At 40.0% G+C, this 26,743-nt stretch overlaps 1 protein-coding gene across 1 annotated transcript in view; it reads right to left on the bottom strand.

Moving 5' to 3' along the window:
* The window catches only part of csmd2 (CUB and Sushi multiple domains 2), a 253,729-nt gene that overhangs the window by 92,949 nt on the left and 134,037 nt on the right, over window positions 1-26,743 (bottom strand). Inside the window, 9 exon segments of the mRNA XM_034704867.1 lie at window positions 881-1,019; window positions 2,668-2,862; window positions 5,703-5,838; window positions 6,112-6,302; window positions 9,240-9,422; window positions 14,557-14,669; window positions 17,734-17,837; window positions 20,763-20,884; window positions 24,778-24,902. Of these exon segments, the coding sequence (XP_034560758.1) occupies window positions 881-1,019; window positions 2,668-2,862; window positions 5,703-5,838; window positions 6,112-6,302; window positions 9,240-9,422; window positions 14,557-14,669; window positions 17,734-17,837; window positions 20,763-20,884; window positions 24,778-24,902 (1,308 nt within the window).

Raw genomic sequence — 26,743 nt, 5'->3', positions numbered from 1 at the left:
TCATGACAAATGTTTTTATGTCAAAATATTCTGTATAAATGCAACTATTTGTGATGTTGACTGAGTTTGAGAATATCATGAGACATTTGGCACACCTAACTGAGTGCACCTGTGACCGGTGTGTGTGTAAGTGTGTGTGAGTGCCGGCTTGTGCATGCTTTTTGTGTCATCTTTGTTGCCAGAGCCACTCCATCTTCAAAGCCATGAATAAATCGCTTAGTTTCAGAACCATGTCATCGAAATGAAGCGGTTTGTGATATTTTATTGATGTTACATAAAAATTAAAGAGCAACAAACATTTATGTTGTATTCATTTTGCATGGCATGCAATCGTGGCAGGGACGAGGATGAGATGGGCTCGCAAGGGTAAGCCTACTGAAACGCTAATGTAGCGTTTGATCCTACGTCTGTATTTCTCTCTTGCACACATCAGGACAAATTACCTCCTCTCCCATTGCCCCGGTTCCCCTTGACAAACCGTCTCCAACAACAAATGCATTACATACACACGCACATTTATAAACGTAGCATTTTTTCGGCAGTTGCGTTGACTGTATGTGTACTTGTGTGTATAGGTTTTTAGGGATATCTGTAGATCTATGCGTATCAAATGAATGGATTAAATGCTCGCTTATGAGCACTTACTAAATAAAACACAGTGTTAGCATAGTTGGAGGTGCATACTGATATGTATTCGCTTAAGACTTAAGGAGAGATTAAAGAAGGTGATAGGAAGAAGAAAGACAAATATGAGCACATGTTGAAATTGTGAAGAGGTAAAAGCACAAAACCTAAGTTTGCTCTGAGAACAGAACAAAAATATATAGAGAGAGAATATATAAATATAAAGGCAACAGCAGTCTCTATACAGGCGACTCACTTGTCGAAGATGATCTTGATGGGGTAGCCTGGAGGAGCCTCAATGATCCATTCACAGTTAAGGGCCTCCTTATAGAGCTCTGGCCAGCCAGGGGAGAGGATGATCCCACTGGGAGCCTTCAGTTCCCCCCCACATGGGGCTATGGGGAGAGATAGGAAAGAGAGGCAGAGAGCGACAGAGAAGAAAAGGAGAGAAAAAGCAGATAGCTACTGAATTATGCATGTCTTTCCCAGCTGATGTATGACAATGTCCATGGATGATCTCATGCATCAGCCAGGACTCATCCCATTTCTTTTACTGCCAGCATCTATCTAATGTAAATTGGTGATGGCTCACTTCAAGGTTAACCATTTCTTCTTAGAACATGCCTGTTATTGTGCATGCAAGAGCAAGGGCAAGCTGTATGTGCATCCATGTGTATGCTTATGTCTCCTCCCTGAAGTTGTTGTCTTTAATTCTGTCATCAAACCCCTCCTCCAGAGACGCTGCTGTCAGCCCCATCAACCGGGAAAAAGGTACATCTTTGATCACCAGCACAAAAGACACTTGAACACATCAAGCCCTCTGCCGCACTGTCTTCTCTGTTACTGCTCACTTTGCCATGCATCTCTTTAACTGCCGATCCTTAACCAGAACACACGGGCACAGTGGAGGGCTTAGTTACAGTGGCAGCTCCTCGCTGCCTTTGAAGTGGAATGATTTAATCAGCCAACTCAGCATACTGAAGGACATCTATAAAATGCATTACGCTACAAACGCAGTGGTATGATAGATGGTCTCAGAGGAATACAAAGCTGCTGTGGCACACAGGAGGGAAGTGACATGTTTTAGTAATGGTTTCTCCTTTGCGTATCATGAATAGAGGACCTGATTTGGCCCCTTAGAGTCCTAGCTATGTCTGTGCTTGATGTGCCACATTGAAATGAATAAGAACTAGGGGTTAACGTTCAGCTTTATCACAGCTTTGACAGCTATAAGCTCTTCTGATTGGCTGGGATTTAAACACAGAGTCAGAGGTGAACTGATTGTTTAGCAATATGTATGTTAGCAACCTCCAACCTGAAGTCATGTACAACATTACAGTTTGTATTACTGACACTTTATATTGATCCTTTCAAGAGAAAATTTTAGCCAACCTTCCCCAATGACTCATGTCCTGTGTACAGCTACCCAGGTACTGTAACTTTCTGAGCCGCCTAGCTTATTATGATACCTCAAATACAACTGTTAACTACGTGCTATTGGATAAAAATGACAAAATAACTCTCACTTATTTAGTTAGTACTTGCAACCAGTATTACCAGAGCTACTCAGAAGGCAAAGGCCATCCTTGAAGACCTTCTACACCCTCTTCATGCATAGTTTAGACTTTGCCAACAGGGAGGAAGTTCACTTATGCTAAAAAACTGATGTCTTAGATAATTTGTTCCATCAGCTGTTGGGTTGATAAAAAAAACAGTACGATTGTTGCTATTGCGCAACTCTCATATCTCACTGCTAAAAATGATTTTATCCATGGGAGTTATTTCTTTGAATTATATGCATTAAATTATGTTTATTATGTGTATTCCCTGTGTTGTATACAATGCCTGTGGGCACTTCTGTTGCAAGCCAAACTGCCCCCAGGGGACACAGGTTTCCAATCCAAAAGTATTTTAGTAGATGTAAGCTTGTTATTTTTCATACTTCCAAAATGCGTCACTTAAAAAAAGGGGCTACATCTGTAGTGTTGCTGAATTTGAAACAGTCAAAAAGCCCTTTAAAAAGTAGAGGCAGTTTCTACACACCTTCACAGCGAGGAACAGCATTATCCCACACCACGTTGCCATCCTTGAGAATGCAGGAGATGGTTTGCGAGCCATGGGTCTTGACAAAGCCCTCTTCACAGAGGAAAGAGATGGAACTGCCCAGTTGAAGGCTCTCACCAAAGCGCTTCCCATTTACAGGCACACCTGGGTCTGGGCACTCATTGTGGCGAAAGGCTATTGAAAACGCAGAGAGAGAGAAGACATGTTAGCATGAGGGAGGGAACATAACTGTGCTGACAATTTTTTAAAGTTTGCTGGGAAGTCACTTTGTCAAACCAAAAAAATATGAAAATGGAAGGATTATGCAAAAACAGACAAAACACATTGAATACATGCTTAAAAAGAAGGAAAACAACATGTACACAAGAAATAACACAGATCACCTGTAATTAATTTGATGCTAATCCACATAGTGTTTGTATTTTCAGTGCAGCTATGCTAATTTCTATGGATATTCTAAATAATTACCAAAGTTTCTTAACAAAACTTTGTTTTTCTACCGTCAGCATTTAGCAAAGCAAGCATTTAACGAGAGAAATTTGTTTCACTTAGTGAGTCATATTGATTCTCTCTGTTGCAGTGACTCGACAGTGTGGGAAACCACAGTGTATGCAGATCATCAACACCAGATGACACTGCTGAATGATAGGTAGCGTAAAAAAAACAGGGAAAATTGTTTTCATATGTCCTCAAAACTGTATCTATCAGGCGTCTGAATAAAACTTCAAGTAGGAATTAGTTAGAGAAGCCACTAAGAAATGCTGTCACACAAAAAGAGGTATAACCCTGGAACAAGGCATGTAAACAAATACATCACCTGTGCCACTATCTCTCTCTCTCTCTCTCTCTCTCTTATTCTTTCGCTCTCACTCTTGTACACACATGCACACAGAGGTGACACGTGTAGGTGTTGATGAATCCTTTTTCTGTACCCATTGGACCCAAACAGAGTGCCAGCCACACCTCATCCATCACGATCATCTTATTTATTAACGTGCCAAAAATCCCCTCAATGCAGTTTGGCATGCCTTTAATAATCATGAATGATGGAAGGTGTCCACTCAGACCCACAACCCCCCCCAAAAAACAGTCAAGCAGTTAGATGACACTGTTCACAGGAACTAACCGTCATCTTCAATTAACTGCTTCTGACATTCACTCAACACGCTGCGCCGGTTATTTATTTATTCATCTAACTTGCTAATTAATGCATTAGACACCATGTGTTTCCCACCTTGTGGCTTTACAGAGGCACCTGGGCTGTGTTGATGATATGTTTGTTAATCAGCTTGAGCCAGGGCCCAATAACATTCTGGAGGCTGAGCAATAATATTTATTTTAGCGACAGAAAAAATATACAATACAATTCTCCTGACACTACAGTAGTATTACTCATTAACTACTACAGTGCACTAGTTAAAATAAACACACATAATAATCAGTTTGTACATTTCTATGTTGAAGAATTTGTCTCAAATTTTTTTTTCAGAGAACCAGCTATGTCCGTTATAATTTTAGGCTCAGACAAACTGTGTGTCATACCCCCATTTATTATCAGGTCTACTCACTACAGTATCAATAACATAAGAATAATAGGGGCGCTAGTGGCTTAATGGCTACCAGGGCTATAGTCCTCGTTGCAGAGGTCGCCAGTTCGACTCCTGGCCGCGACCATTTTCTGCATGTCTTCCCCCACTCCTTACTCTCCACATTTCCTCTCTCTCTACAGCTGTCCTATCAATAAAGGCAAAAAGCCCCCCCCAAAAAAAATTAACTTAAAAAAACAATAATAATAAGAAAAATAGCACAATAGTTGTACTGCAGTGTTTTGTCTGTAACTTCTTGAATTTTCCAGGTAAAAACCTCTATTTTTCATTGACCATCTAAATGTACATTTCTAAACAGGCTATAGTATAATAGCTTTGATGCTTGGGGCAAAGTGTCTTATTTTAATTCAATGTACATAGGCAGGTGGTCTCTTGATGATTGGCACAAATGATCTTAGAAACAAAAAAAACAACTTCAGGGCAGAAGCAGAAGTTAATCAAAAGAGAAACTAACAATGAAGTCCAAGAGAATGGTGACATTTTTTGGACTAAAGCTGGCCTAATGCTTGATGATGTTCCTGTTTGACTTAAGGTTCCTTAGCGTTTCCTCAATAACGAAATAACATATAGCCACTAAAAACAATAAATATAATAAGAAAACGCTAAAATAGAGCGATGCATATAAAACACTGCGGTAAGCTCAGACTGAGAGCTACAAACAGGTCCATCTTAAAGCTGCAAACTGTAAAAGTAAAAATAACATTTTATTGCTTTCATTAAAGTGAGTCAGCGCAGCTAATTTTAGAGACAAGTCTTACTGAGTCAAACCTCCCAACGGCACCCTAACTATCGATGAAATAGCTTTGCGGCTTGAAAGGGTTATGCTAAGACACTCGACACGATGATATTTATTTCGGGATGTGAAGGAAATGTAAAGATCCAGCTCATAACAGAATCTTGTATATGCAATGAATGCAAAAAATCTGGCTGCCAAACTCTCACGGTACAGTATGAGCATGAAATGGGTTTACCAACAAGCAGCCAACATGTACTGCGTCAGAGTGAAAAAAGCCATCTGGAATTTCCTCAGAAGTCAGCAGCGACCTAGAATGGAATATAATGAGCACTGCTGCAATGTCTCTGTCAGGTAAGATACTGCATCTTTGTTTTGGGTTCTATTTAGATGTCAAGTCTCTCTTTAGACAATAAAGACAGGGGTTTTGTCATTTTTCTAGGTGCCTGTGTGTAAGGATTGTGCTGGTGATGGGTGGAAGAGTTTAAGCAGTCTGTGGGAGACAGGCGCATAGATATGGCAGATGATTCATGAGGCCCTTTGCATGCACACGCACAGACACACATACTACGCACGCACTAAGTATTACACATAAAACCCAGCTACGGCGCTCTTTTGTGATAAGCTTTAAATACCTCCCTTTATCTCTTTTAGAAGAGCCATTCAATACTCACTTGTAAAAGTGATGTTAAAGCCTCTGTCTGTGTAGGTGTGGTCAGTCAGGAACTCTAGTCGGGCCACGTGACCACTGGTTGTTATAGAGGGAGGCAGGACATCACCAGAAAAAGTTCCCAGGATTGGTGACTCAGCCTGATGAAAGTGGATAAAGATTTTCTGTTAAGACCAAAGCTGTCATGAACAGAAAGGGAAGAAATTAATGTTTAAACAGCTCCTGTAGGTAAGTAGATGGAGTAGTACAAAGTCCAATGTTGCTGGTAGGCAGGGTGTTGAGCTTGTACACATAATTGTACTGGCTTGTTCTTCCACAGACATGCACACTGACTGATTGAGAGGTCAATAGATGAAGCTGCTCAGACAGCCTTTCAACGCAGCTGAGGCTACAAGCTTAAAATTTAATTGTACCTTTCCCCCATCCTTGATCGAGAGGAAGTCAAACTGTTTCTCCATGCTGAGGTCGTTGAAAGCAAGATTGATTCGACTTTCAGGGTTGGTGATGATCAGCCACACACAGTGCATGTTGTTGCCATACTCCTGAGGGTAGTTTGGAGACAGCAGCACCCCGGAAGGAGTGGTAAAGTTGAAGAAACAGGAGACTGTGAAAGTGATAAAGAATGTTAGAATGGGAGAGAAAAAAATGAGGTAAAGAAACATAAAAAGAGTATTGTTTATGGAGGCTGAAACACATCAGAAAATTCTATTTACTTTTGCTGACTGCATGGTCTGATATATGGTAACATCCCCAATGTAAGTGCTCCAGTGGATAGGATGCAGTCTATTTTTTCAGCAACATGCAGTTTCTATGTAAATGTGTAGCTCTTTCTGGCACCATCTGTTACCACGACCTTGCCAGAGATCTGCATGGTAGTTGAGCACAGCTTATAGTAGCTTTGATAGTTGTGAGGTAAAGGCGGACCCCACTGCCTGTGACCAATTCATAGAGTCCGCACTATTCCCCTCTCTACTGGATTCTCATCTTTAATTGTGCAATCTTTTCAATCAAACCAGCACTTCACAAGGTATATTAACTTAACAGTATACTACCAACTTACTTAGATGCATGATAATGCTCTAATGGGGGATAAAAGGGTTAAAAATTGGCAACCCTGGACTGGTCTGCCTCTCTGTGTATCCAGCATGATTTGTCAAATGCTTCTTCAAGCGTAATCTTCAGGGTAAAATCCCAAAACACAATACCTCTCTTTGAATTTTGTACTCTAATACACGTCTTATACACCATATTTTACGGTATTGTATTGGTCGCATTCCACATATTATGGCAATCAAAAAGATCAGGGATTAAGTCAAATATGAAAAACAAACCGATCAAAAAATGTACTCCAATGTAACATCAACATTACTAAGTGAACTATGACAACATCCTTAAGATAAAACAGGATTCATTAGAAACAAATTAAAACAAGAAAATGTGCCTCAATGTACAATCCCAATTCCAAAATAAATGATACATTGGGTAAAATGTTGATAAAGACATAACTCGATTGTTGAATACCATTAAAACCTGAAAAGTGTGATTCATTGTGTCATGAGTTGATGTTTAGTTCAGTTTTTCCACATGTTTCATGCCTTGGTTTCTCCTGTGTTTATTCTGTATCAGTTATCCTTTGTGTCCCTTGTGTGTTTTGTGATCCATGTCTCTTTTTGTAATTTCTGGTGTTTCCTAGTCTTGTCTTGTGTTGTGTTCTCTGTTTTGTAGTTCTGAATCCCCTGTGTTTCCAGGTTAGTTACTTTCTGCCCTTGTGTTTCCCTACTTGTTGATTAACCTCATTAGTTTCACCTGTGTCCTGTGTTCCACACCTGTGTTAATTACTCTGTGTATTTAGTTCCTCTGTTTTCCCTGTCTCTTGTCAGATCATTGTATGTCTACGCAGCCGCATGTGCCTGTGTCCTCGTGTTTCTGTGTTCGAGCTGTTTCTGTGTTTGCTGTGTTTTTGTTCTAAAGTAAGTTTTTTATTAAATTCTTTATTTTTTCATTTGCATTTTTGGGTCCTCTTCTTCCTACTTTTCTCCATACCTGACACACTGATGCAAAAAATATGTTAACTTTAAATGTAATGACAGCAAAAAGGGCCTTTGCAGACCTTGTCAGTGCTTGGGCCCTAATTAAGTATAGAAGAAGTTAGGACAGAGGCATGTTTACCATCATGTTGAATCATCTCTTCTTTTAACAACACTGTGAACATTTGGGAACCAAGATTGGGGTCTCCTTCGTTATATTTTTGGTTACATAATGTGCCAAATATTTTCAATAGGTGACAAGTTGGGACTGCAGGCAGCACTGTCATCAAATTTGAAAAATTACACTTTTTATTGAAACAATAACATTTTTTGGTTTCTAAAGCTATTTTTTTTAAATATAGGGTTTAGTATATTAAAATCTGTATCAATAGTTACAGTGTACGAAGGGGATTCAGCTTTAGCCTTGAAAATGTTGACATGGAAAGAAAAAATGATTATTTTTCAAATCAATGTTTGGCTAAAAGCACAGTGTTTGTTATGAAAATTGTATCATCTGCCAACATGAAAACTCCCAAGGTTGTCACTTGATTTCAATCTCTTCAATGGATGTACTCAAAGGGCAATTGTACAATACCATGATCTCAGTGGGTAGATGCAGCCTTCCTCAGCCACAAAGCCAGCCCACAGTTCTGCTTTGTTCAAGGTGGTCTGGCAATGTTCAATAGCCATGAGCTTTTGTGAGCCATTCTGAAAATAGAAGCTCTAAGAGCGCAATTCTTCACTTAGATATGTACCTCTAAAAGGAGAAGCAGACCACTACTGGGCAGTACTTGGCTGAGTATTTCTGTGACATAACCCAGCAGTCATTCAGATGTTGTCAAGATTTACAACTGTACTTGGTAATCAGATTCTACATAGATCTGAGATTAGAAAAGGCCTTGAGGAGGGCAAAGCTGTGCTCATAGCTAATTAGTTTAGCTTCCAAGTATGGGAATTAATTGACTTATACTAAAAACAATTCACAAAATTCAGCTAAGGTGTCTTCTGAAGAAAATGATTGCACCCAAGTAACTCTACTCTACTAACTCTACTACTCTACTTTAAAAAAAAGCACATTTCATTATTGTCATCATCAGCTTTAATGACAAAGACAAGCACAGTGCATTGGATCTACATTGCTAAAACAGTTTATTTAATGTAAACTAAATAAATAATGTTTGCCAGAGTTGTGTGGCCAAACAGAGTCCTGTGCCAGCAACCTCTGTCATTCAGCTCAGTTAGTTTTGTTTAGACAATAACAGTGGACATTATCTGCACCGTCAGCCTTCTTTTAATTTCCCCCTCACCCTCTACCTCTCTCTCACTATCTGTATTTATCTTTCATGGCATTAATTAACTAATAAGTGCCCCTATTGTTTCTAAATCCAGAGCCTCCACAGGCAAACCGTAGGGATAATCTGACCATTTACTATGCAGCCCTGCCTGGCTCATCTGCACAAACATGCATATTTATACACCCACTAGAGTAGTGTTGTACTCATGCAAGAACTCACAAACACAGCTGGGTTTCTTTGCTGACCACTGGTTGTTCTTCTGGCAGGTGATGTTTTTCTTCCCCACAAGCTCAAAGGCCGGAAGACACTCAAAGTAGAGTTTGTCTCCATGGCGAAAACCTGTCCCTTCACGCTTTCCGTACGCTGGGATTCCGGGATCTCCGCAACTTCCTTGGTCGATTTCTGTACAGGTTGAAGAAATCATACAACATTTAGAACATCTATTTTGCAAAAGTAATTTGTATAATTGTATTTTTTACAACAGACAATCATGAATGCTGGTTGTACAAACAAAAAGCTGCCACCAAAATCTCTAGTTGTGCCTTTTCTTACTTTGAATGTAAAATCTGTATTTGTCAGCATCTTTGATAACCACCATGTGCACTCTGTAGCATCTAAGAAAACACGTTGGAATGTATTTCCAATAAAAAAGTAATCTCAACTAAAACTTACTACAAGCTGTAGCCTCCAGCAAATATTGACCTGATTCAACTGCATAAAGAAATAAGCAGTATGAAGATGCAGAATCTCAAAGTTAATCGAAACAAACAGACACAAACAACTGCATCCATTAATTCCAGTAGAACACAAATGTAAGGTTAGCTTTTAACATAGTTACAGTACTTATCTGACCCTTTACTGTGACAGCTCATTCAAATACATCCCCTCGCCTCACTTTCTCTTTTTTTCCAACATACATTTTTTCCCTTTCGTTGAGCGGGGCACCAAGCAAAGACAGTGCATTCATGAAAATAAGACTACCCTACAAGGACTCAGAGGAATGCTTTTCTTTATATAACAGTAATCTGCACATTATTCCAAGGCTAATTCTAAAAAATGTTTTCCAACTTGTCAAGTTGTGTTTTTTAAAAAAAAGGATCATCAGTTTATTCCTTGTTTTCTGTGTAACTATGAGTCTAAAATCTGCTTAGCCTTTCTCTTTGTTCAAATCCACGAACTTGGTTGGGATAGTTTGCTTAAATCAAAGCTTGTTAGTAAAAATGTGGTGATTGCTTTTTTATATTCATTCTTAGGCAGATTATTACAGTTGATTTTTCATTTTTTGTTTTCCTGCTACAATCTGTAGACAGCTCTACTGATTATTAGTAAATATGTCAGCTCAGGGTGATGCGTATGCACTAAAATCTGGCCAGGATAAATAAGAGACTTGATCAATACAGCAGAAAAACTCTTATTTTGCTTTGGTTTGATCTGATAAATGATCAGAGCCAGCTTTTCTTATTATCTGAGAGGGCTGAAGGGAGTGAAAACCTAAGCAAACAACTGTAAAGAGCTCCTGTCCTTAACCTTGCATGTATACGCATCTTATAGAGATTCCTACAACTGGTCAGTAATCCCTGGTTTTGTTTTAATTCTGCACGAAAGATGTTCTTACTGTCTGATACGCACAAGACTAAAACAGTGATGACAACAACACAAGCTGGCAAGATATACTACTTTTAAGAATTTGACATCAAAATCAACTTTTTCTTTTCTATTTCTCGTCATGCTTATTTTGAGTGTAATTAAATTTGTCACAAAGTAGTCTTTACTGTCTGTATATCCTTCTGAATGTTGCTCAGTAATGCTGCAAACTCTCTATCATCTGTCTCTACCTCTCCCCCCTGAAAATAACACTCCGCCTCTTACTGTGTGACAAACGGTCTCACTTGCGTTTGGTAGCTGACGTTAGCCCTTTCAGTTCACACACAAGCACACACACACCTTCATGACCAAGCTTCTCTCTTAAAACACACAGGCCAATTTCATTATCGCAAGATTTATACAGCCCTCTTTCTCTCACTCACTCCTCTCCCTACTTTTCCGAGGTTGCAGATTGCAGATGGGAATGCTGAGGCATCCTATCGAGGCATCCGGATGGGGGAACACAGAGAGCGAATAAGCTCATCCATCCAGGAAATGATGGCAGGGCCTAATACGATTTTAAACCGCACCAGGGGTGATGCTGGGTATAAATCCATACTCAGCCCTAATGATGATCATCATTTAGAACACATATTTAGAGCTCACTGCTGTTTGGATGTATGGCTGTCCCGAGGCCACCTCATTCACAAGACAACTCATTGATCTTACATGAAAGTCACCTTAAAACGAGGGAAGCCAAAAGCAAGATTTGAGTTGAGCCTGTGAGGGAACTCAAGGAAAACATACAAACAAAATGTTTAAAATCTAATATCTTAAAGAACAAGATATGAGACAAACACAGACATTCTTACATATGTATGCAAATAGATAAACGCACCAACACACAATCATGCAATCACTTGTTTGTCAGTATACCAAATGTGTGTGTGTGTGTGTGTGTGTGTGTGTGTGTGTGTGTGTGTGTGTGTGTGTGTGTGTGTGTACGTGTGTGTACGTGTGTGTACGTGTGTGTACGTGTGTGTACGTGTGTTTCCTGCCTACTCCATGTGTATCTCAGCTCTGAAACATGTGTTTGTGAATGTATGTCTGAAAAAGCTGGCAGCTGTGAATGAGACTGCATTTGATTCTCATGAATAAGGGAAGAGATGTAATAGCATATTTGTTATCCCTGTCTGTTTGACATTCCTGCGTAATCCAAGCAATCAAATGGAACTCAGACACACATCACTGCCATCATCTACGCTGCGGTCTCCAAGGGCCTAAACCGACAAAAGGACTAAAACAAGTTCAGAGTTCTGTGTGAAGGGGAAGGGGAGTAAGAGCGATTGTACCAACAATGTGTACTAAAACGTATCATAACAAAAGGCAAATTAATCAAAGTGTCAAACTATCTAATAGGGCTTTCGCAATAAACCCGCCTAGACAATAACATCTTAAACAACAAAAAAAGAATGATTGATAACGTGCCAAATGCCATCCACCATGAAACGGAAAACAGAACAAGCAACACAGCAGTAGGAGAAGTTGACTCCGTAACCAGCTAGCTAACCATGATATCAGTGTGTGGTTACAACTGCAAAGCAAATCATGTCAAAGGAAATGACAGATGACAGCTAGGTTTTCTACTCACACCCCAAAAATGAAAAATAAACAAGTCATACTGCATTTGAGAGTTTTTGAATTTGGTAAAAAGAAGTATGGGGTGTTTGTGGACACTCCAGTGTGCAGGAAATGCACCACCTGTTTTCACCTACATCTCCCTGCAGATTTCATCATGATAGAAAGAGTAAGTTGTTGTGGGTTTGCTAGCCATCGTTATGTGATTTTTTTATGTCCAAAGTATTCATCAGGTGAAAATATGAAAAGATTCTTCGAAATTGTATTGTGCTATATAACTTTTCTTATATAATTCAAGTGTCTTGGTTTTAGCCAATGAGAATCATCTAGAAAGCCTCAGTAAAAGACCTTTCTACACTCTGGACTCTGCACACTAAGCAAGCTCCAAAAACCCCCCACACGTAGATTCTTGAACTCATCAAGGAAATGGTTCAAGAAGATCAGAAGAGCAGAGAAGGTGTCAAAGCGGGTGAACACCATCCAGGAGGTGAATGAGCGCGTCACTCTGCTGACTCAGCTCCTGCAGGACTACGACAGCAATGCTAGCAACCAGTGTAACCATGAACTCATCCAGGATTTGTACAAGCACTATGAGAAAATGAGACCCACACTGTTCAGACTGGCGAGTAATACAGAGGACAACGGCCAGGCTCTTGCCGAGATCCTGAAGGCCAACGAGAGCCTGACTCAAGTCATCAACCTGTACAAACAGTACATAGATTGTTGTCCTGTTTTTGTTAACTATAGTACTGCTGGTGCATGCATTCGCTCTAGGGTTAACCAAAATCCTTAAGTATAAACACATACATGCTCAGCCTCAGTTAAGTGTTCCTACGGTCTATTGATTCAGGCCCACTCATAAGCATTAACACTAACTTTGTCTGCCAGCATTACATTGCATGTAGAAGAATTAAGGCCACAGCTAGGGTGTGTGTAACTCACACTCAAACATGCAAGTGATGTGGGAGTATGTGTGTGCTGGTTTGGTTGTGTTTGCAATTGCACTTGATGATCAAGCTTAAAATACAAGTAATTGAGAATGCAAATTAGATTTTGGATGCTCCAATCTGGGAGGTGAAGTGGTTCAAAGCGTTTCTTCCCCTTCATTAAGTAGAACTCATTGTTTTAATTACACTTTGGTTCAGCATGCTGCTCCACTTTCTCTGTTATTTTTACTGATGAAAAATAAGCATCTGTGGGCAAGGGAGAGGACTGACTGTGCTTCTGAGAGGCAAAAGGCAGACTTCCTTAGAAAAAGAGCTCTGGCAAACTCCCTGTACACACACACACACAGAGAGAGAGAGAGAGAGAGAGAGAGAGAGAGAGAGAGAGAGAGAGAGAGAGAGAGAGAGAGAGAGAGAGAGAGAGAGAGAGAGAGGAGAGAGAGAGACATTCACAAGTTCACAGAATTGTTCCTTTTCATGCATTATTATCTGAATATATGCAATGGAGGCAAATGATTGGTACATTAACTGATTGATCAGCTTGAATGAACAATAGTTATAAAACAGTAGAATTTATGATAACGTGCCCTTATTGTCATTCTTTATTAGCATTCAAGGCCTTGGACAGGACGCAGATAATCAGTTTGAAAGCATCATTTTGTCTAGTTGAAATTAAACAAGCAATTCAGGGATTGCTTGAACCCAGTTACTTTATGTTTTTCATTTTCATGTCCACAGTGATGTTTTGAAGCAACTGATTTCCAAATCACTTAAAAAGAATATAAATTCTGACAAACAAAGTCTAAAGGTAAGAAAACACCCTGAAAATAGTCAAAATTGAGCACAATGTTCAACGTGGCCAAACACAGGATCACAGAGTCAGTTGGTTTGCTGAGTCTAGCAATATTAGCAGAGCTAGCTCCACTCGTCTTCAGTCCCTCTTGCAGGTTAACATCCACATAACTGTGCTAGTTATGCATTACTTGAGTTGAGTGTTTATACGCCAGATTAAGAGGACACAGCCTACATATATAATGTCATCTACATTTACCAATTCAAAACATGTGGTGCTGATTAGCGAGGGTGCTGACATCTAATTGTTTAGTCGACTAATGGAGCACGTCCCTGTCTCAACTTCGTAGCTGTAAATGTTGAACAAATGCTGTGACGCAAAAGGGACTCTGTCAAGCTTCAGTCCAAACGTCTCAGATGTGAAATGTGTTAATCAGAGCCCAAGTTGTTAGCCTTGAGCAGCAAGTGACAGTGCCAAAGGGTAAATAACGAAAAAAAAAAAAACAGTTATTCTGTGGTGTGAACATTTTTTTACTTTCACATACAGACAAAAAGACGGCACATCCCATCATCCTTACCTTCATATGACACCTTGAAGCCCAGGGAGCCACTGGTGTCGTCCGTTTTAAAATTTAGCCACATCTGGTGACTGGTGCTGACCACAAGGTCCGGAGTTGTTGTACCAGACAAGCTGCAAAAAAAGATGAGTATAAATGTTTCTTAGAGATAAATCATCTTTAATACCCTCTTTGTTTGCGTTACACATAAAATGACTGCAAGGTGCATTAATTGTGGATCAGGGATCAGTTGCTTCATTTATTATAAGCAGCGTTTGCACTTACTGCAGTGAATTTGGTGTCACTTTGACAGCCCAAGGCCCTGTTTCCAGTGCATCATTAAAAACTTTAATGCAAGCAGCAAAACAACACCTAAAGTTATATATTAAACTATCTCACTTTTCTCATCAAAGAAATGTGCTCTGAAACGGTTGCAGGCGATTCGAGTCTACGGAGCCTTTTTTTTATTCTAACCCTTTAATTCAAAACAGTTGGAGACAAGAAAGTGGGAAATGAAGGCGAAATCAGTCAATGCCATAGAAGTAATTTAATCCATTTGAGTAGTAATTCCACCCAGCTCTAATTAAGAAGTGTGTAGCTGCAGAGTAAATGATTAAGGGATCTAATTTTAGTGATGGCGGGTGGAGGATGGTGGGAGTCGTAAGAAAGTAGTGTGTGGATATATGGAGTCCATTTCTGCAGACTTCTTGGTTAGCATTAGCTCCTGAAAATGTGTGTATGAGCTTCGGAAAAATCAATTTTTTACATTTCCAAGGAAAATCCTTTCCCTCACATTATTCTTTTGACTTCAAGCAAAATTGTGACATTTTTCTCAGTGATATGTTGTCTGATCAGCTAACAACATTCCATCAAGTTGAATTACACCTACATTTTTCCTTTAACTTATGTTGCGTGGAACAAACATCATGTGGTCTCATACTTCGTTAAGCTATCAGGGAGTTGTTTTTTGTTAGCATGTTTCAAAGTGAATCAGCTGACTAAAGGTGTTGCGGAGGCTGCAGCTGAGTGACAGTTCTCCACGAACGCTTTTTTTCTCTGCTGTCAGGCTGATTATGACGGTTGCGCTCCTAGCTGACCCCTGACCACATAAATGTGCTTATTTTTTAAATAAGAATGAGTAGGCAGAAAACTGGACACCTCCAGTCTGAAATATGTTTCTGTTCAGTTCTCTTGATGCAATAAATCCCCATGCTGTAGTCTGAGACTTCACTTTCTATGACTGTATGTCCGCAGAGATTATTTTTAGGAGCCTGCTCCACACGTTGATATTCAGCATGTTTTATACGCCTCATTATGATCCGTAGCTATTCAATACTGTCAGTTATGAACATTGTGACGCTAAGGAAAATTTGATTTAGGGGAAAAAATGCATTAGGTATTGTCTGTGAAGGTTTTCAATCATCCAGGTTATGGTAATCCAAAGCTTGATCCGGACAGGCAGAAATTCTTGAAGACGTATCACCTCTTCTCCGAAAGGCTTCTTCAGTTCTGACCAGACTGGGGAAGAGCTAGAAAATATAAGCCTCTAACAGTCGTGGGTGTGTCCAGGTAATCACAAAGGGTCCTAAGTAGGGTCATTAGTCTAGTTCCTGTCAGTTGTTCTCCTATCACCTGACAGTCATTCAGTACCTCCTGGCAGTCGTTAGTTACAATGTTACAATGTTACAATGTCATTTAGCAGACGCTTTTATCCAAAGCGACGTACATACGAGAACAAGAACAACAAAAGCAAAGATCTAGACAAGAGGAAACAAGATCAGTAAGAGTAACAGTTCCTAGTCTAGTTCCTGACAGTCGTTAGGGTGATGGGTCAGCTGTGGGTCGTTAGAGTCACATGATGTCTGGTGTGAGTATGTTCTCACTTGTTTTGACAGAGAATTCAAAACAGCATTGTATGAGGAGAATGGTGTCTTAACCTCTGTTGAGAGAAGGGTGTTCAAGCTTAACGTGGATGGCTTCCTTGAACCCTCTTTCATATCATCGCTCTTCTCTGTCTAGATATGCATTTGGCATTGTTTTTGACATGGAAAACGTCTACGTTTATTTTTAATAATTAATCTATAATTGATCGATCACAGATTATATTCAAATTTGACATCCCTACTCACAACACAAGGCCATCTTTTTGTTCATTAATGTCTGTTCTAGATTTAAAATCGAGTGTCCTCTTCTCTTCCACTAACAGAAATGCCTTTCAGGTGAAGTGAGAGAAAACATTTACAACCCATTTACCATCACATTTATGACTGTGCCGCAGCAGGGTTACATGCAACTGACCTTTAAGTAAGGCACAAAATAATCTCCTCCTCCCTGCTCACGCTTGCCTGCACCACTGAGTCACAAAAATACGGTCCAAAGTTAAACTGTGCTGATCGCTGCAGTAAATCCTCCAGTCCTAAATTGTTTCAAGTTTGTTTGTGTGCAATGATAGAATTGCTCAATCTACTTTCATATCATAAAGAAGTCCATGAGGGCTGAGGGAGTTCTTAATTGAATAGCTTAGGCCATTTTCAGTGTGTAAAATGAGTGTGTTGAAAATACACACAAATATTAAAGTGAGATTTTGCTCATCAACCAACCCCTCCTTCACAAACCTCTCTCGCATTTATCTCCCACCTCCCCCCTGTTCCCACCCAGGCGAGGCAGCCTGGCGTAAAAATTGATCTATAAAAACTTTATTAAGGTGGTAAATTTCAGCACAATTAATAACAACATCCTGTGAATTGTTATGGAGCATCTGCTAGTGCAAACTCCATTAGGGGCATCAATATGCAGTTCGCAATGCGGCGCCACATGGCTCTGATCTTGTTTTTAACATTGAAAAGAGCAATGATTGACAATGTGGTACGGCATCTATTTTTCATGCACTGCTGCATCAGGTGGTGATGAAATGAAAGAGAAACAGCGCAAGAGAGAGGCTAGAGCTGGAGGGTAAAGGGAAGAGAGAGGAGAGCTGCTGGCTGAAAGGAAGTGTAGGAGGAGAAGAGGCGCGTGTGCCAAAAAGAAGAAAGTTGAAAAGGAAGGAGAGCGCAAAACACAGAATATGATTAAAAAGAACATGAGTAGCAAAAGAGAAAATAACTGCCAGAGACATTGGTGTGGAATAAAAGCCAGGAAAGTTAGACAGCTGTGGGGAGATTAAAGGCAAAAAAGATGGAGGTCAAAGGTGTCACTCACACATGGAAGATGGTCTTCTGGTCTCCCACCACCTCGCCGTCTCCCACTGTCAAGGTGTCATAGCCTCGCTCCAGGTCAAAATCCTCAAATGTCAGCTTGATCACCTGGACAAGAGCAGGGACATCAATGAGACAACCATGAATGACAGATGCTTGAATGCCCCGCATAACAGGTGTAGAGGGAAGAGTCCTTTCCATCTGTGACTTTTGGTCCCTCTGTCCATCTATCTATCATCAATCAATCAGCATGAATATTTGTCTGGCATGATTCCATTCAAAGCTGGGGAACATCTACGTATACTTTATGTATAACATCTGTTATTGTGATCACTTTTTGATATGCTTGCAGATGTGCACAAACCTTCAGGAGCTTTCATTGGGCCTATCCAACTCCTGCATTACACTTTTATAAATATAAGTTTGGTGTGTCCAAGAAGTCTGAATGTCAATCTCCAAAAATGAGTAACTCTCAAGTGTTCAATTCCCTGCCAGATGGCCTGCCTGACCCCTTCTCCTTGCTCATCAAATCAGCAGGTTGCAGACGCCTTATTAGCAAACATAACCAGACTGACAATGACTTCAAGTATCAAAAAACTTCCAATTAAAGCCAATCTCAATTGAAGACAGGATCCCTTTTAGTAGTCCCTTTTTGTGGCTGTGTGTTTTTAAAACTAAAGTCAGGTCACACTAAGAAGCCTGTATGCATTAAGGGTTTGTAATTAAACATCCAATTATTTCCTTTCATTTAACACATCACGTCACATTTACTGATCGCCATAGCTGCAGAGACATCAGTAGGACCTGAATCCTGTCAGCCTGTCAAGTTTGCACAGCAAAAGCAGCAAATATATATGCTTCTCTGGTGATTTTTATTAAAATGAGAGGAAACATAGTTGAAGTTCAACTTCAGTTGCAGTAAAAAATAGACTACAAAGTGAAAGGAAGGAGGGTGAACAGTTAGCTGGATCACACACATGAGAAAATCCATAGTGGGCAAGCATGTTATAGACCAAAATTACAGTCTTCCACAAGTTGATGAAGAAGAAGGCTGAATCACTTGATGCCCCCAAAAGTGACAGGAGGGACAAGGAGGACAGAGCTGGCTTCAAAGATGGAACTAAAGAAATAACAAAAACATAATGACAAGTCTGTCTTCACATGTCCCATATGAAGGTAAGGCGAGTTTACAGATTTTAAACAAATCATATAAAAGCCTGGACTAATGATATAAGTTTTAAGGTATGACAATTGATGTAAGTCAGAAGTTCGTCCATGTCTCATAAAAGTGACACTAAAGTTCAAAAAATATTTATTTTTGGAATTTAACACTGAGTTGGAAAAAAACAGATCTAGTTACTTCATCTCATCTTGCAGGTAGCTGTGTGTTAAAAACACTGGAGAAAGGTTAGAAAAACAAAAATTACAACCAAGCTGAATGAAGCAAAGGCCAACTTTAATAAAAAAGACAAAGAAATACGTTTTGAATATTATTATTTAAAAATAATCATGAATAAAGACAAAAAAAAACAAGTAATTTGGTGGAATAAAGTATAAAATAAATAATAAGCAAAGCGGGGACTATCTTTGTCTCCTGTTTTAAATTGGCTGCCAATGATTTGTTCCAAATTCTTAATGTTTTCAGAGGGCCGAGAGAGCCAGGCCTAATGAAAAAGCTTATATAAATGCAAATTGCATTCTGTCCTATGTTAAACTCAGTGCCTAATGAAAATTGCTAAGGTGAAGTGAAGAGATGGATGGTGTGTGGGCAAAATGGGTCAGATCACTCGATAAATAGAGTTTCATAATGCAAACTCATCTCCCATCTGCCAGGCAACAGGTGGGGCACAGAGACGGGGGAGGAGAAAACACAAAAAGAAAACAGCACAGCAACAATATATAGATACCTTAGATTGTTTGCAATCTCTGACACCATGTCTGACATTCAAGAAACAGAAACCCCTGTGTCCCTGCTGCTGAGAGATGAACTCTAAAATGAATGTCAACTAAAAACAGCTGCATCGGTTCCTTCAGGACATGATGAGGGAGCAACACCTGACAAGAACCCACATTAGTCATAATGTCGAGAGGTTGCATAAAGGGTTGTGAAGAGCAGTGTGTCACCTCTCTTTTGCAGTTCTGCATCAGTTACCTCCCTGACCTAACGTCTCCTCTGGCTGGTCCTAAGCATACAGGCAGGAATAGAAGCCATTACACCTCTTAACAGACAGAACAGTCTCACTCGATCTTCATCTAGACCAGACACAGAGCAAGAGGCAGTCCAAAGGAGCACTGTCTGTTTCAGCAGGCTGCCCGCCGGGTATACCCCAGGGTGTCTATGTGTGTGTGTGTGTTTGTGCGAATGCAAGCAAAGGGTGGGGATTGGTCGCTGTGCATTATATCAGACTACTCCTCTGCCTCCCTCTCACCTCACATGGCCTCCTCTTCACTGGGCGCAGAGCGATAGTAGACCAGATTTGTAAAACTGTTTAGCTTGAGTTCAGAGAAAGATATTTGGCAGGAAAGCAGCTGGGTGGCCTTGAACACAACTTCAAAGTCAATGGTCTGAGTGGCTATGACACTTTCATGATATCCTCTGAGCGAGCACTGAAAACCTCCCCATTACTCTTCCTCTCTGTTTTTACTCTTCTCTCCTCTTGCCCACCACAGGTGTTCCTAACTACTCTCTTTGTCTTCTGTTGGCTACGTTCCAGGGTTCTTTTCCTCCTGTTTCATCTTCCTTATCGCTCACATTTCTCTATGAGAGAGTGCCTGTCGCATGGTGTGTTCAACAGCCCCCAAAAAATGTCCAGCAGCAATTATGAACTGTAAAAAAACGAGTCATATGTATGGCAGAAGAGCTTCATCCCGAGTCTCTCTCTCTCTCCAACAGGTGCACAGACCATTCAGCTGCTTTACAGTTTGCTGGCAGCTCAGCTCACCAGTTAACACACAAATGGAAAGAGGTGATTAGAGAGGCACAGCTAAACAAGCACTGCAGAGTTTCGAAATCCAATTTCATATTGTTTTTACCTTGGATGTGTCCGTGGCTGTGATCACCCAAGTGCAGTTTGCATTGTTGTCATACTGGACAGGGTAGTTCGGAGAAGTGATGACACTGCTAGGTCCTCTCAACTGACCTCCACACATTGGTGCTGTAAGGAGAGACACAGAGAGAGGTACGTTTGAGTCAACAGCAGTTTAAACACTCACTCTGACAATGGTGAAACATGTTTCAAACGCTCTCCTGGAATACTTTGTAAACCTATTAATCATGATGCTGTTTGGCCTCTAGTTGTGTAGATTCATCCCTCAACCACCTCAGCCTCCACCTGTTCAGACCTCTTATTACTCATACTTGCAGTCGTAATTCTTGCCATGTGCATTAGGGATGATTAATATTTGATCAGAGAACTGTAAGCAAACATCACTTTTGGAAGTTAATTGATGTTTGGAAATACTCAGCAATGCTTACACGTTTTTTTAAACCATGATTTCATTGAAAGCTAAAATCCTATCTTAACGAAATAGAGGGCTTTGCTTTGAACACTTGGCATCACAAAGGATAGACTCATGAATGATCCAATCTCAGTTTCCCACATGTCTTTTTTGTTTATCTTCCCAAATATTATCAGGGTCTTATCCTATAATGATAGAAAAAAGTGATTACCACTATCATTGTCATTGTCATTTTAGTGTTTGTTGAATACATGGTGAAAAACATTTTTAACAGCTGGGTACTACTGAAGTCTAGCTCAGTTTTCAGAAATGTAATCAAAAAATCATGAAACACAAGTAGAAAACGAGTGCTTTAGCTGTGGTGTTCTGTCTGGGAAGAGTAGGTCAGTGTAGTAAGCTTAAAGGACGGTGCGACTTTCGTGTTCAGGCCTGAGGGTATCCGCATGGCAAAACTGTTAAATACCCTTTCAAATTAAAGTAGAATTCCTAATGAGCAGTTTAAGGGACGTGAGGTTATACCTGTCTAGATATTTAGGGTATAACCTGAAAGTATTTAGGGGCTGAACAAGCTACCTAGATTTTAATGAGTTATGTCTCAGAGAGGTCCTTCGGGTGTTCAAGCCCCACTCCGTGATCCACCCCTCTCCCTACAAACCCCCCCTATGAAAATGTAAAAAGAACTTTGGCAAAGTTAAGGGGAAATTAATTTGAGTTGTGCGGACAGTGAGGGTGACCTCAATGAAAATAACATCAGTGAGGAACTCCAGCAAAGCCGTCATATCCCTCCTATTTTTTCTAATCACGGGGATCAGCGTCTTTATCGATATGAAAGTGCAGCAGGCCACGAAGCAATAAAAGTCCATGACAAAGAACTGGCAGGTCTGTGAGAACAGACAGAGATAATAATAATTCAAGGAAAGAAAGCCTTGAATTTCATTTCAGGAGAAAGACTTTGGAGCCAGAGAGAAGTTTTTTTTCCAGTGCTAATGATGGTGCTGTTTAATGATGACTAATGCTAATTTGGGATACAGATCTTCCATTATTCCCGGATGATGTTTTATCTTTATTGAAGGAGAAAAAAAGGCACAGTGTAAAAGGTTAAATGAAGATAATAGAATGTGATATTCTTAAAGGGTGATTTCACTGACATTTCTGGGTGGTATTTCAATCTTGACTGTTTCTGTACATAAAACAGAAAAGCAACTAAATGTGGCCCACAATCAAAAAGCTCAATTGCTTCTTTGTCTTCATTTTTTTTTTTACCTTCAAAGAACAATTGAAGCCATATGTGTCACAATAAGACCTTCATCGCAAAAGAATTATCTGAAAAGCTGGGAACTGACAGTAGCTTGGATGAGACAGAGCGCTTACTGTGCCCCCACCTCTATAATCCCTCCGAGATCACCCCCCACTCCTGTGCACTGTAATTTAATTTAGGTAAAATTGGATCAGTCCAAGACAAAAGAAAGAATGGGGGTGTCTGTGGTAAGCTGGATTTCTGAGAACACATTAACTGAAGTGGAGTAACAGAGATGGCCTATAGGTGAATGTAAAGGGGATAAAATGCTGCAGGCGATTACATTTGAATAATCTGTCAGAGATTTAAAGCTTTAAAGGGACACTGGTAAAGAAAAAATGGCTGACATGGAAGTTCCTGCTAGGGATTAAGGTGACTGTTAAAGAAAATTGAAAAAATTAATTCTTTTTGAATGAAAATCACATATAGTTCAAAGTTAGTACAGGACTATTTTTTATTACATCGACAAAATTACCTCCAAAATAACCAAACTGTTCTGTAAATGCCATTTTTAATTGTGCTTTTTTCAAAATGTAAAATTCACAATTGTTTGGCCTAATTGTTTCACACTCAGAATTTGGTAATTAGAGGGACCTTTACCAGCAACAACAAAGTATTTGGTTTTGTCCAATCAATGAAACAAGTCATCATTTTCAATCATTCTGGGGGAATTTTTACTTTGCTGGAGAAAGGAGACAAATGTAAGCTGTGAAAGACGGAGGGAAACATGTTAAAAAAGGAACGGATTTGACGGACTAAGCCTTGCTATACACGCTGCACACTCCACCATGTATTCATCTCCATGAAATAGTCTCTGTGATGTCAACCACTGGTTTTTGAATAGAAGTTTTGAAGGACAATGACGACAGGTCTCATATCAGAAATGTTCACTCGACCTAATGTTCTATCAACCAAGACACAGGCAGAGAGAGGGAGTTAAGGTTGGCCTTTGGTCTCCTTGGCAAGCAGCTACAATGTGCCCACCCGTCAGTCAACTCTGCTGTGCCCCTAGTTATGTAAATTTGGACATTCAAGGAACTAGTTTTTGCACTATTGCCCTGGATGTATTTTTTCAACAACATAGGTTGCTGCTTGGAGATACAGTGTGTGGCGCCCCAGTCACACAGCTATCTTGTTATTTTTCTTTCAGCCAACTAACTCCATTTCAGTCCCAAACAAAGCCAAATAAAAATGTGATTCCCTTTAGCTGTTATGTGCCCTGCTGTGTTTACTGTGTTTCACACTCGTCAGTAACTGTATCTGTTTGATGCTGAGCAGGTAGTCTGTGTAGTGCGTTTTATAACTTAATCACAGCCAAGCAGCTGCCTGCTGTGACTGCAGTTGAGATAAACAGCAAAGGCAACCGAAATATGAGCTGAAGATGTTTCAGAGATGTGAAAAGCAGATAAACCTCTTTTACATTTTCACATTGTGTTCACATAAAGTATAAAACATTAGTTAAAACTGATTCAAGCTTTAAGGGTAAATGAGTTGTGTTGATGTTTAACTGGTACCTTTCTTTACCTTAAAATGCTCCTGGTGGTGGAGAACATGGCAGAGCTAATAACACAATGTTCAAGTTAAAAATATAACAACTAATATTTTGAGCCCCATGAGCCATTACAAATGCTAAGCATTTACCTGATCAATATTTTTGAATCATTTTCTCTGTCTTCATTCTTTTTAACTGCGTCGGAACAATAATTCCTTTAAATTTAGACCAAAATTATTTCCTTCTGGTGAATCATACCTTCTAACAGTTTGCTGCACATTTGTGGAAAGATGTGTGCATATCAAAATAAAACACTAGAGTTAACTTCATATATGAACATGTGATTTATGCAGAATTTAAGGGTTCAGGTTTTTTTCTTTTAGACTCAAAAGAACATGCCAACCCCCTCAAGGTCAATCAAATCTGTCCTGATGAGTTTGTATCACTGAGGGTGGAAACTAAACGTGAGGACCACATGAGCATCAGGAACAGCCTGCACTCTTGCTGCCTGTATCAAAATGGTCATGACTGATGGGCATCACTACACCAGCATGGCTAAACAGCAGGAAGCAATAGAGTGCTGGCTGGAGGTCAAAGTCAGGGCGGTCACAATGAAACAGAGAACACAGAATCAATATAGAAAGGAAGAAAACAAAATAGGAATCAACACAAAACAGGAGCACAAGCGCAAGAAAAGACATCCACATCAGGCTATCCAAGGATGAAAAATATAAATTGAGGTCATGTTTAGCTTACTACCACCGCACATGTTCGTAGATAGACAACCAACGAGTCCTTACCTCTGCAGATAGGCCGATCGTCACTCCAGCCTACATAGCTGTCAGTCACTCTGAGACACGAAATGCTCTTTGAGCCCTGCAGTTCATATCCCTCGTCGCAAGAGAAATGCACCGTGGCTCCTCGCCTGCAGTTAAATTACATACGGGGAAAACACATCAGCATCAACAGCATTTCAGGCAGAAATCCCTGTGTGGCAGTGAGAGTGCACACGAGGTCAACAAGAGAAATGTGATAAATATTTATATCTGTGTGTATTTTCAAGATTTCCCGGCTTTGATTTTGGAAAATTCTGCATTATGGGGTGAAAAATGTTAGCCATTTGTCTATGTTACAGTACAGCACGGATAGAGACAACAGCTCTGACAGGAATGAAACTCTATAATCCCACCGGTAATATCAGTACTCCACAGAGACAGCCTATTATTGTGTGGTGGCTTAAGTGTAAGATATTTGTTTTCTCTATCTTGTTTAGGAGCAGCAGCTTTATAGGGCATGACATTGGGTAATATGCTGTATGCAACAGCACATTTCAAGATGCAGTCGGTGATTTTGTCACAGCACCTAAACACAAAAGTGTTGTCTGAGCTCACTGTTGATTAAAACTCAACCCTGATAAAAGTTAGTTCTATCAACAGTGAATGGAGAGGTTGTTTTTTCACTGCTCTTCACTGCTGGTTACTGACTGCAATGCAACATGAAGTTTTTGTACAAACACCCACAACTTACTATTCATCTCTGCTTGTGCATAGATCTATATTGAACTGGTTTGTGCTGTTTGTATATGTATATATATTTTGTATCTGTTCGTTTAGTATCTTGAGCCAGATGCATTATGATTACATTCTTCAGTGTATCTGTCTGGTATATTGTCTGAATGACAATACAGGAAACTTGAGTTTTGAATCTTGAATTTAGTTTTTGAATTAAAGTGAACTGTAAGATGGCACAGTTCAAATGGGGCACTTCTGACATTAAGACATGCATCGAATACAGTTGTTGATCAGTGCAGCAGTAACTTTCAACAGTTTAAAAGCTAAAATGACACTAATTATTCTAATTGACTAGAACAGCTTGATTTTCATCTGGAATAACAGATAAACAGAAAATGAACAGCAGACAGTTACATGTCAGGGCACTCTTACGGCCATATTCCACCAGATCTGTGTTGGGTCCGTCCCCCATCCGTCACAGCACTGGATCTGATAGGTTTCTATTCTAGTCAATGTGTTAACATCCCCTGGATCCGCTCTGTTGTGTTCCGGGTGCGTCTCTAATCCGGCAGGTCGGAGCCTTCCGGATCAGATAAACAAGACTTCTAGCATGACGTATCAATCAGCATAGAGCAGATCGAGCGGGACAGGAAGTCAGACACCAAAACCAAATTAAAACATCCGGTTAATTTTAAGAATAAAACACTTATCGTTTTTCACTTAACTATGACCACAAACTGTCATGACCAGCGGAGCCAGGCCTGGAATCAACAGGTCAGAGGTTTTTAGAGGCCAATAAAGACAATATGGATAAAGAGAGGAGTCGGATTATCATTGATTCAGTGATTACCGCGGGAAAATCACCGCTGTCTGGTGGTCCTGCTCCGTGCTGCGTTCCGAAAAAACGCAACTGGTGGGTTTTGATGGACTAGAGAGCACGGAGCCAGACACGGACCAGACACGGATCTGGTGGAAGTCCCGTGTTATACTTATTAATTAAGTTTAGAAAACTAAATCAGAAAACTGAACGCTGTTTCAGAGCAGATGTAGCATCAACCTTAGGCCAATTAACGCAATATTTGCAACAGGGTAAAAAAAAAGAAGATACTCTGTCATTCTTTGGTAAGCCATATACAGCTAAATATACAAATCAAAGTAACACAGTCATAACTTACAGATAATGTAGCCTAATGGGATCATCTCATGTCTCCATGGAAAGTGAGGACTTACAGACGTGATAACAATCTTTTCAAAG

The sequence above is a fragment of the Notolabrus celidotus genome, chromosome 16, assembly GCF_009762535.1.
Source record: "Notolabrus celidotus isolate fNotCel1 chromosome 16, fNotCel1.pri, whole genome shotgun sequence".
Lineage (NCBI taxonomy): Eukaryota > Metazoa > Chordata > Actinopteri > Labriformes > Labridae > Notolabrus > Notolabrus celidotus.
This window is presented reverse-complemented; position numbering and strand designations above follow the sequence as displayed.